Genomic DNA, 12156 nt, shown 5'->3' with positions numbered 1-12156 from the left:
TGACAATGATACACAATTGCCCCTTTAAACAGTCCACAGCAGAAGACTACGAATTTTACTTTGATTGGTAATTTTTATTCCTATGTTCTCCGTACCCCTTTTGAGGGAAATTATGGGCTATAAAATGCACGTAACATATTTGCACGCATTTGTGCTCATGCTTGTTATGTATATACACGAATACACACGTATTTCACCAAAATACCCGCTCCTGAGCTACTAATTTCAGTCTTCCATTCCCCCCTCCACCCCACTTTCGCCCCAAATGATGAAACATGTATAGTTACTTCTTCTGCAGTGTCTTCTACGGTGGGCTCTGAGTCCAGGTTCAGATCCTCCTCGGTGGTCTGATAACAAAAGATATACATTAAAAACCGTTAGCACGACAACATTCTTATAAAGAGCCCCAAACAGGCAATCCTTGAGAAGGACTAACTAGATACTCAGTATTAGGACCAAAGAACATGGGAAATGCATCAAGTTCCTTTCCACCTGAATTTATTTGAAACTCTGTGATGCGTCATGCCTGAGACAGATCCTTTATAAAACAGGAGGCAAATCAGGCAATGAGTGTTTATATCCGCAACTACAAATTACTAGATCAACCGAGTGTGTGTGGCTTATACCACGACTGAAAGGAGAAGCAGGTGATTTACGTAACCCCATGACCAGAAAGGCGAGGGCGGGGGTGTGGATCTCCACGGGCTGAAAGACTGATGCTGTGAGGATGGAAACAGAGAAGTTAGGGGGAAGGCGTCTGCAACTGTTCCCATTTGAATGGAACAAAATCACCATCTTGGACCAAAGCTCAGAGAATGAGTTACATCAGACAGGCTCCGGTCCCTGCTCATAAAAACCTAGAGCACAGCCTTGTTGAGGATAGAATATGAGGGCCTGGGTCTGAGGCTCTGCTCACTACTTAATGACCTGAGGCAAACTGCTCAGCCTGGACCTCAGCTTCCCTGTATATAAAATCAGGAACCTAAGGGCATCGAGCCCCCAGAAGTGTGGAGAGAATTCGATGAGGTAACACCTGCCAGCATCCGGCACCTGCTCTGTCCAGCAGACACTCAGAGGTACCTGCTGTCATGACTGTTTCCAGCTTCGTCTTCCAGCCCAGGAGCCTGAGAGAATTGTCATTATCCAAGCGAGACTGTGACTCAGGGAATCGTGTTTGATCTGCGTTGTTCAAAAATGGGCTTTTCCTTTCTCTAACGCGTGATGACGTCCCAGGAGGAAACATCACGCTTCCTCCTCTGAAAGGACGTGGACAAACTGAGTGGGCTGGCTGACACGCTGCCTGGCTCAGCACTGGCGCCTTCCCTCAGCTTCCCCCGGAGCGTGCCCTTGGCGTTGTAACCCTGCTAAAAGCAGTGCTTGAAAAGCCCTGCTTTGAAGACGTGCATTTAACTTGCTGTGACACCATTCACACACCACCACGTGCTTCTTTAGATGCAAGCTTCTTCTGGGATTTTAGGGAGGTCCCAGATTTTAATTAGCATACGTTTCCTTGTCAACTCGCCCCATTAATGGGTATAATATGCCTTCCAAAGTATCTCAAAACAATTCAGAAACCATGCTTTCCCTAGACAGTCAAATGAATTTCCCCTGGTCTGTGGGCTGAAGCAAAGACACATTTTTTAAGGATATATAGAATTCTCCAGTCCAGTGAACCTCAGATCCAACTCAGTTCAGTTCCCTCACTGCCGATGAGAAAAGTCAGAGTGGAAGCAACTCATAAAAGCAGGAGAAACCTAGAATCTGAGATTGCTGATTGCCAGCTGCTAGAAAAGGAATAATCAGTCACTTTAAACATATGTAAGAGCAGATAATCCAACCACTAATATCATGTAGCAGATTTTCTCATAAAAAAGCACACCTGCTTTTTAATGCAGGGATCTTGCAACATTTAACTTGGGGTCAGAGGTCAAATGTATCCCATCTAGTTTTGCCCAGTTTCTTTTTTTTAAACAGGTTTTTAAAATTTTTTAATGTTTTATTTATTTTGTTTGTAGGGTTTTTTATTTTGGGGGGTTTTGGTGGGGATAATTAGGTTTGTTTATTTATTTTAATGAAGGTACAGGGGATTGAACCCAGGACCTCGTGCTTGCCACTGGCTATTTACCCTCTCTTCCAAAATTTTTGGGGCGGAAATTAGTTTTTTAATTTATTTACCTATTTTTTTTAATGGAAGTTCTGGGGACTGAACCCACAAGCTCGTGCGTGCTAAGCAGGCACTCTACCACAGAACTATACCCTCCACCCCAATTTCTTGATGTGTGAGTTATTTTAATCTCATACAACATAAAACATGGGCAAAACTAGAAAAGAAAATCAGCCTCTGTGTTCCAAAATAGGTAGATCTCCCATCCGTGTGGATTTGTAAGTTCCCTTAGAACTTGAAAGATCGCAGGGTTACTATTTCAGGTTTAACTTTTCTGTAGAAAGAGCTCTAATTTCTCAGTTCCAAATAAATAGGGACTTAATGCTCTGTCTGAACCTATGTACTCCACGGGGTATAACATTCTAAAACATTCACCCAGGAAGCCTGAAGAAAATTTCTCTTGCTTCAGGGCCATTTAATGTATTTTTTAAATTTGATGTTGCATATGCATTGACCTCAAAAACTTTTAAAATTTGCCTTCTCAGTGGGGTGGCAAGGCAGTGCAGCCTCTCAGCCAAGTCTGCATCAGATTCTTCCAGTTTGCAAGTTCCTTCTAGAATCATGATGTATTTTTTAAATAATATGAGTATATTTGTTGCTGATCTATTTTCAACCAATCTAAGAAATATTTAAAACACAGCGGCTCCTCAGAGCCTGGGTCAGTGGCCACGAAGTGAGGTCCAAGAGTCCCAGGAACTTGTTCAGACCATCCTTCATCTCTCCCTCTGGTCATTCCTCCTAAGTCCAGGGCCAAATCTTCCCTTGACAGTAGGGCTGCCTTCATGGGGCCCTGTGCAGATTCCCAAGCACAGTGCAGGTAACCAGGAGGGGTTCAGAAAGCAGCAGGAAATAAGAACAAGACATCTGGCTAATCATTCAAGTCATTACTTCAGTTTTTAAAAATCCACATCCTTCTCAAAAGGAAAAAAAAGAAAAACTTGACTCGGCCACCCTGGTAAGTGAGCGGTTCTTTCTAAGGCACTGTCGTCACTGCCAAGAACGACATCCTGTAGAAACAAAAAAATCAAAAGCAGTGGAAAGACATGGGGGTCACTCCCTCCAGCTGGGTGCTTCTCTCTGGCAGTGTGTCTGCGTCGTTCCGTGTGAAAACTAGGCTTAATTTCTATGCTGTGCTCGACAACCTCATTGACCAATATATATTCCAAGCATTACTGAGTTACTTTGGCTTCCAAAAAAAGGATTAAATATAAAATAGTAAGTAAGTTCTCTTCTAAAACAGACTCTCACATTCAGCTTAAAATTACGTCCTGTGAATGTCTCAATATATAGTATGTATCTATAAAAATAAATGGCGCTTAAAATGGTAAGAATTGAACTTACAGATCTGATGCTGGGTACAGGAGATAAGGCAAAAGTTAAAGGTTGGATTTTGTTACGCCTTAGTATGTTATCAAAATTTGCCACTTATAAACACCACCTCAGTCACTATAAACACAGCCCAGGTATATCTCATAATTCAATCAGTTTAATAACATTGAGGAACTTTCTCTTCTAGGAAAATACATGTTGAACATCTGTAAATCGAGTTAAGCAAATTAAATTTCAAGAAAGAGAGTTCCGTGTCCCTAGGGGACCATTCAGTTAAGTAATGTCAGAGGTGTCTCCCACTCCAGCCAGCCCCGAGGGTGGGCCACTGACACTCTCATTTCGTTATCTTTCCCCTTTATCTTCAACCAGTCCTCTGTATTGGGCCACGCAGCCCGTTAAGATTGCATTATCTTTATGCCTTCTGTTTCTTAAAGAAGAATCCATCATTTGCTTGCCTTCCGGTTTCATCATTCACGGTAGCAACTGGAGGTCTTATTTAAGCCACTTGTTGAACGAAAATCAGACTGATGCAGATTAGCTTGGAAACGTGTGACTACTTCAAGGCATACACATACTTTAAGAAGCATCCTGAAGTTTGGCTTAAGAGCAACCATTTTTTTCCTCAGCTCATTCATTTGCACTCATATATTTACACCACACACAGCCGTGTGTGGGTGTACACACACGTATGTAATGTTGACTTGTGCGTATAAACACAGCCTATCCATCTCTGCTCATCAAACAGCCAAGACCCTGTCACACAACAGTCCCTCGATAAATATGAATTCACTGTAGTAAACAGCCCTTTTGCCGCAGAGTTAGGATGCTGTGGAAAAGTGCATTCTTTCTCCTCCGTACTCACCTCTGTTTCCATGGGCTCCACCTCTATCTTCTTCCATAGCTCCAGCAACTGTGCAATCGGCATTTTGGAAAACTTTCCTTTCCCTCTGATCAAGTACAGACAAGAAGAAGGAAAATAATCAGAGGCACCAAACAGCACGGAGACGGCCAGACAGGATGTCAGCGCCCGAGGCAGAGGCGGGCGTCGCTGGGAGGCAGGGGGTGGTGAGGCCGAAATCAGGCTGGGACGACCGCAGGCGCCGGCACGGTCCCCAGGGGTGCGGAGGGCGCGGGGGTCTGCAATATGGCTGCTCGGTGTGTCCTCTCCCCGCCAGCCCCGTCTCGGCGGCTGCTTCCCGCTCCCTCGCTCGCTCGCGGGGAAGAGGGAGGAGGAGACAGAACTGCAGCTTCGGGTCTGCGCTGCGACTCTGGCGGAGCGAACGCACGGCTCTCGGCATCAGATTGGATTCCCGGCCTCGCCCCCTCCCCCCTCCAAGGCCACGCCCTCCCCGCTCCCCCACTATTTTACCTTAATTGGCTCTAAATGATGGGTGAAAGTTGGGTCTGAGGATGCTGCTGCCATAGAAACCGCATAGCAACCGAGGGCTGGGAGGAGGGAGCAGGGGAGGGGGCGCGCGGCGGGGTCTGCCCCTCTCGCTCCCAGCGCGCCGCGCGGGCACCGCTGCGGGCTCCCTTCGCTCCTCGGAACCCCACTCGACCACCTTCAGCCTCTGGGGGCTGGGCCAGGGCTGGCGGCGGGAGGCCAGGTGCAGGGGGCTGCTCTGCATCAGTATTTCAGGGGCGCCCCGCATCCCGGAGTTGCTGCGCTGGGGCAGCTGGAGCAGCGGCCTCTCCGTCCCCCACCCGCCCCCCAAGCATCAGGACGACGACGCCCTCGGAGAAGCGGAAAGGGAGACCAGGAGCGCCGGCCCGGCGCCCGCGGCCTCTCCCCAGGCTCGTCCGGCTCCAGCCGAAGCCTCTGTCTGCAGGCTGGACCCTGGCCTCGGCGCACCGGGAACGTGGCCGCCGCGCTGTTTCTGGGAGAGGGAATGACAAGGAGGTGCGCTGCTTAAACTCCCAACCGGCAGGATCTGCGGAAGTCAGGGCAGGGAATTCGGTCAGAGAAGCACTAGTTCAAACACTGTACTGTAGCGACCGTCTGTCAAGTTCCAGGAAGGATGCCGCGAGCACCTGGCACAGTTTCTCTTGATTCTCCGTCTCCTGTGGACCTTACTATCCCACTTCGCAGAGGAGATAACCGGCGAGGAGGAACTGGCCCAGAGACACCCCCCACACCCCGCCCCCGCCCCAGGGCAAAGCCGGAAGCGAGGTCCTGGCTGCCTCCAGCGGGGCACTGACCACTTCAGTCTCCTACCAGGAGTGCAACTTTCTAGGGGGGCGCCTCTCTCCCTGTTTCTTTTTCTTTTTTGGTTTCTTCTGTCTTCTTTCTCACACCATTTCTTCTTAGAATAAAAGACATGTGCATGTGGAAATATATTCATCTCCCCAGATCTCTGAAGCTAGTCTGATTTTTGGTTCCCTCCTTTGGGAAACAGTGTTCAAGTTTAATGCAATGTAACGTCGCTTCTGAAGTGTGTTCATTTCTATAGCAGATTCCTTTGTCTTTGGGAAAAATATCTAAGAAAATGATTTGCTGCATCCAAAAACTATCAATAATCTCTTTATCTTTTTCATCATTATAAACTCACAAAGAAATACAGTTCATTAGCAAAGAACAAAACAACACAACAACAAACTAGCTCAAATGCCAACCACTCCGTGTTCCAGAACAAGACGAGTGAAGTCAGAATTAACAGAAGAGGTCCTGGTCTTAATGCTGATTTACGAGAGTCAGTTTTTCTTTCTACAAAATGGGGCCAGTAAGGATCTTAAAAATTAATTCCAGTCAAAATAAAAATAATACCAATATTGTTTATTTTCAAAGGTGGCATTCACTGATTGGCAGAGCAGAGTGAAGAGTCCCAATGGGTTCACCAAAATAAGGTTCACTGGGGCACAGTGTAAAAGGTCACAGAGTAGAAGCAGGTAAAATAAAATGGGTTTGTGTAATAAAGAGAGGGAAATCACTGATGTAAAACCCAGTGCCAAAGAGATGTCAGGATTTTTCCATATTGTGGGGAGGGTATAGCTCAAGTGGTAGAGCACACGCTTAGCATACACAAGTTCCTGGGTTCAACCCCCAGTACCGCCTCCAAAAATAAAATAAACAAGTAAACCTAATTACCACCCGCCCCCACAAAAAAAAAGATTTTTCCATCTGAAGACAGAACAGGGAGCTCTTGAAGGCAGCAGGGAGAAAAATGAAGTAGGATTCCTTACTGGGCGTTAACTGAAGTTCCATTTTCTGAGATGGGGCAGGGGAACATTGGTCCTTTCATTGGAGGGAGGAACCAGGAAGGAAAGAACGCTGGGTGCGCCTCTCATGACTGGCCCAGCTGCCTGCCTCCCTCTGCAGAGAGAGAGGACCGTGCCCAGCTCTGGGGCCATGATGGGCGAGAACCTTACAGATCAGCCGTCTGCAAACACAAAAGAGCTCCTATAAGGCTTAGAAATCACTGAAAATGTGGTTCATCATTTATCATGATGCCTCTTTTTAAAACTATGCACATGTGACACTAATAAGGAAACTGGACTCTATTCTGCCTTTGGTGATGAGGCAGGAGAGCCTGAAGGCACTCAGCGAGCCGGTCAGGAGGGCGAGGCAGATTTCAGCCCAGGAGCCCAGCAATCACACTCCCACGCCGCCTTCACTCTGCACAGCTGCACTCGAAACACCTAAGATTGTTACTTAAAAGCAAACAACCACCTCAATGCACTCCCTCCATCACTTCCCTGGGTGCCACCTGGCCAGATATGGTACCCAGCACTGTGGATGGAGAGGAAGGAAGAACAGGTCACCTAGGAAACAAAAAATAAAATAAAATTTAAAAGACAACTTTCCAAAATACACGTGGTCCAAGAGGGGATCAGCCCCATTTGTAAAGCGTGCGTTGGGGAGCGTGAGCAACAGGAGGCCCATTTCTCTGAAAGGAAATGATGACGTCCCAATACCTAAAAGGATAAAGGTCCAAATAAAGGACCAAAAAGAAATTGTGTGCGACAGGGCAAGAGTACCCGACATCCCAAGAACACCTGAACAACTTTCTTTTAACAAGAATAACACCTAAAGAATCTGATTTCCAAGGACCCCCCCCACCACCTCCAAGCACCAGTTTCCAAGAGGCAGCTGAAGCATGCTTGCTGAAATGGGTGTTGAATGAAGCAAACCCTTCGCAGTGAACACAGTGGGAAGGATCTCGGGAAGCCCAGTCACCATCACGCAGGGATGAGACGTGGGAGCTGGCCGTAAAACTCCGCACTCTCCTGAGCAAACGAAAATCCCAGCGCTGTGCTCACCACCCCTTGAATCTGAAAAGGAGTCTCTTCTCAGAGGAAGATGGGCAGGAGTAGGGGAGAGGGCCCCTCACCCTGCGGATTCCCATAACCAAAGGAACCCTCCAGAACAGAAGTGGGAGTCAGGAAATCTGATAAGAGGCCCCACTTTTGCCACTGAGACCCAGCTGCTCTGAAGTTCCCCATCTCGTCTGCGTAACAGAGGGAGCAATGGTGGCTGGGGTCTGTGCCCCAGATCTCAGGTCAGGAAAATAGTGTGCTTTTCGAAGAGACCCCGGCTGATTTCAAGTCACCTGCTGCTCAAGAGGACAAAGCAGGCTTGACCTCCATGCTTGGTGACCCACCCGCTTCCCCCGGGCTGCTCCACCTTCAGGTTGCTGTGGCCAACGGATTTGTGAAGTGAAGAGAATTACTCACGTCTAGTGACGTGACCCGCAGCCTTGGGACTTTCACTCCCAGGTTTCACAGAATTCCCCCTAAACCAAACCAGACTCATTCTCATCTTAACAAAAAGGCGTGGTGTCCATTGTTACAGGCTGAACGGTATGTTCCCCTGCCCTCTCTGCCCACAAAATTCTCATGATGATGTCCTACCCCCACCACCTCAGGATGGAGCCTTATTTGGAAATAGGGTCTCTGTGGTGGTAATTAGTGAACACGAGATCGTACTGGGGAAGGGGGGGCCCTGATCCATCAGGACTGGGGTCCTACAGAAGGGCGAATGGGATAGCAAGCCATGGAAACAGCCTAAATGTGCTGACACGTGGCTGGGTAAAGAAGCTGTAGTGTATTTACACAATGGAACACTACTCAGCCATGAAAAGAATGAAACAATGCCATTGGCAGCAACACGAATGGACCTGGAGATCGTCACTCTAAGTGAAGTAAGTCAGAAAGAGAAAGAAAAATACCATATAATATCACTCATATATGGAACATAATGACACAAATGAACTTATTTACAAAACAGAGGCAGACTCATAGACGTAGAAAACAAACTTATGGTCACCATGGGGGAAAGGGATGGAGACGTATAAACTGGGAGTTAGAGATTTGCAGATACTAACTACTATATGTAAAATAGATAAACAGGTTTCTTCTGTGCAGCACAGAGAACTCTATTCGATATCTTGGAGTAACCTATAATGAAACAGACTATGAAAAGGAATATATGTAGGTATATGTATGACTGAGACATTGTGCTGCACACCAGAAACTGGCACATTGTAAACTGACTGTACTTCAATTAAAAAAAAGGAAAAAAGCAGGGGGAATGGGGACACAGACAGGCACGGGAGATCGCCCTGTAAGTCTGGCCTCCACCCCCACAGGCGAGGGGACGGGCAGAAGGGGCGGGAGGCCTGGCGCCAACCCTCCCAGTACCTGCAGAGGGAGCCCGGCCTGCCCACACCTGGGCCTGACTCCCAGCCTCCAGAACTGGGAGGCGATGAGTTTCCGTCATTTAAGCACCCCCACCCCCATCTGTGCTCCTTTGTTACAGCAGCCAAGCTAACACTCCCCAAGGGGACCAGGGGAGGATATAAGGGCAAATCAGAAAGCCCCAAAACACCGCAGTTCCACAGTAATCAGGACCCAGACGTCCAGATAAATCGGTGAGTCAAGATCCTGGTTCACACCTGCCTTCTTCAGGGACTAGCCAGGGCCCGGGGACAACATTTCAGTTGGCAACAGTTAAGCATCAAAGAAGATGAAGCCTTCATAGAGGCTTCCAGAAACCCCTTGATGTGCTCACATCCTGCAGTTTGGTCCAGAAAGACACAAGAGGTAGCTGGAATCCAAACCAGCCAGAAGCCCCATCTCCAACACAACAGAGTCGTGACACTCTGGTAGAGAAAGGCAGCTTCTTTCCAAAAGGAATTACTCACAAGAAAGAAAAGCCAGCTGAGTACAGAGTAAACAGTGCCTCTTTATTATGAAAAGGAAATTATATGCTAGGAGAACATTTTAAAGAAGAAGGCTTGCTTGCAGGCCTCCCAAATAATGTTCCCCCTCTGGTGAGCGAAGTCAGCATGACCCCAGCCACGCCAGCTCTAGGTCACCGTGGCTGGGCCCCGGCCCCAGTCTCCTGTGTCCCGAGGGCACCTCACCTCTGAGCAGAACTCAGCCCGGGGCAAACACCTACTGCCTGAGTGTCAGAGCCCGCAGAAGCAAAATGCAGAAAGAAGTAAAGACAAGCAAGCTGCTCCTCTCCCTCTTGAATGCACTGTCCCGTTCGCCTACATACAATACTCCGCAGAAATCAGCTCAGTCTTGTGAAAATACCACCTGGTGAGCTTCCTGGTCGGGAGTCTTACTAACTTTCTTGTCCTGCAGAGACAGTGAGACCAGTCTGTCCTCTTTTCTAATTCGGCATTCTCTGCGGTAATTGGCAGTTAAGTAATTTTCAGGGATTTATTTAATTTAGCTTTGAGCCAAACATGTTTGTTCCAAAATTTATTCCAGCTTTCGTAAGGCTAATCACACAGCCCGTCGACGGATCCCACAGGAACAGGACATCACATGGGCAATGAGACACTGGCCGTTTCCCCGACGCCGTACCTCATCCGAAGGGCGCCGGCCTCGTAAATCCCAGGCATTTCTGCCGGAACTGACATGAGCAACCACGGCCTTCATGAAATGACCTTACAGGGAAGTAAATACACTTCTAGATTTTTTTGTTTTTAACAAAAGCACTCCCGGTTGGACCAACTCAATTTCCTTTTGAAAACAAAAATATTAATGTTGATATCTAAGCTGAACACACATAAAATGCCTTTTGAAAAGTCTACGGAAACTGTAGCCACAGCATGTGGCTTGAGGGGACGTGACGAGGGCGAGGACCAGCCCAGACCGGTGACTCGGAAACACTCCCCAAGATGCACTGGGCCTCCCTTCCCTCTGGGCGCTGATGGCATACAGGGTGTTTGTCGTTGCTACAGTTTTGTCCTTATTATTACTGTTTACTTAGGTTTTAACAATAGTCAAGTCTCTTTACTAAGAAATGACCATCCGTTATCAAGTTAAGCAGGAGGAAGGCGAGAAACAGTAAAAATGGCTGAAGACCACGAACAGCACAACTTAGAAGACGGTTCTGTCCTAGATTGTGTACTAGACTCTGGAGGCAACTGGAACCAGTCGCAGTCTGTACTGACGTTAGAAGATTAAGCATATGCATGAACGGTGCTTGGTAAATTCTTAAACCATGATAGTTATCGCCTCAGAATATAAACAATCACCAAAAACACAGTATTTACAGGAACCTTCCACATAACCTATGGAATCAAGTACCTACTCCTGGTGAAAGTTATGTGAAGTACATGAAAACATCCACAATTACAGGATACTGACTATAGTGCTATGAAATTCTCTTCCATGAAAGGAAAGGGAATCATGGAAACGCCACGGGCCATTCGGAACCACAACTGAATCGGACTCCTGGAGAGAGGAGCCTGAGGGCAGGGCATCTTCAATGCGAGGTGCACTTGTCCGACCACAAGAACGCACGCAGATTCTGGCTGCCAGAAGCCCCTGCTCTGCGTCCTCTGCCTGCACGGACTCGTGTTTTTTCATGCTGTTGACTTTAATTTCTGTATCTGATTTTTTTTTTAAAAAAAGATTAATGCTTGCTTATCTTGTTAGGAAAATGTAAGAACAGAAAGACAAGCTAACCTTGACACATGGTTTTGCAAGAAGAAAGATTTTCCATGAAGTGTTTTGCTTAAGGAATGACTAGAACAGCTGAAACGGCGAGCACAGCCATTTCTGTGTCAGGGTCTGAGACGTACCGGGTAGAATTATGCAAAACAAAAGCACGGAAAGATATCCCTTAGGATAAGTAACTAACCAGACCGAAGGACTGCCACCAGCAACGCACTGATCTCGCACGTACCCTGATTGGTCTCAAAGAGAACACTGAATTCCTCCTAAGTAAGAGGTGAATCGGGACGCGCAGGCACAGGAAGTCAGTTAACAGCAGAAACCGCACATCCAGGCAGCAGGCAGAACCCGGGAGGCGCCCTTTCAGGCTGGGATGTCAGGATCCTTGTAGGACAGTGGACGGTGCTCACCTGGTCAAGACGGAGGTGTCCGGGGTGCAGGCACAGGGGCCTCAGTCCCACCTGCACAGAGGGTGGCTCTGTCACTCCTTCAGGAACTGTGTTGATGGTTATTAACACAAAGCAAAGCGCTGATCAAATCCTAGAGGACAAGTTATTCTGCATTCATGGAAGCACCCCATGCAGTGCTGAACACATGTTAGTGCTTAATAAATGACAACCAATTCGTTGCTAAGGGGATTTTCTAAGGATCAAAAAAACTGTGTGAGTGTGTGTGCACATGTAATGCATTGATTTCCTAGAAAAAGTAAAGTCTAGCACTCTCTGCTCCTTTTGATTTGGTTCCTCAAGCTT

The 12156-nt window shown here is 47.4% G+C and overlaps 1 protein-coding gene across 7 annotated transcripts in view; it reads right to left on the bottom strand.

Annotated features, from left to right (window-relative positions):
• The window catches only part of RPS6KA2 (ribosomal protein S6 kinase A2), a 375962-nt gene that overhangs the window by 313656 nt on the left and 50150 nt on the right, over positions 1-12156 (bottom strand). For all 7 annotated transcript variants that reach the window (XR_012508489.1, XM_074368009.1, XM_074368013.1 and 4 more), the window contains exons 10-11: positions 4356-4440; positions 288-347 (exon numbers count right to left, since the gene is read on the bottom strand). Coding sequence is in view for 6 of the 7 variants with exons in the window: in XM_074368009.1 (XP_074224110.1) it covers positions 288-347; positions 4356-4440 (145 nt within the window). In the remaining variant the exon portion in view is untranslated. The remainder of the gene's footprint in view (positions 1-287; positions 348-4355; positions 4441-12156) is intronic.

The sequence above is a fragment of the Camelus bactrianus genome, chromosome 8 (genome assembly GCF_048773025.1).
Source record: "Camelus bactrianus isolate YW-2024 breed Bactrian camel chromosome 8, ASM4877302v1, whole genome shotgun sequence".
NCBI lineage: Eukaryota > Metazoa > Chordata > Mammalia > Artiodactyla > Camelidae > Camelus > Camelus bactrianus.
Note: the sequence above shows the minus strand (reverse complement) of the source record. Positions and strands in the feature narration are given on the sequence as shown.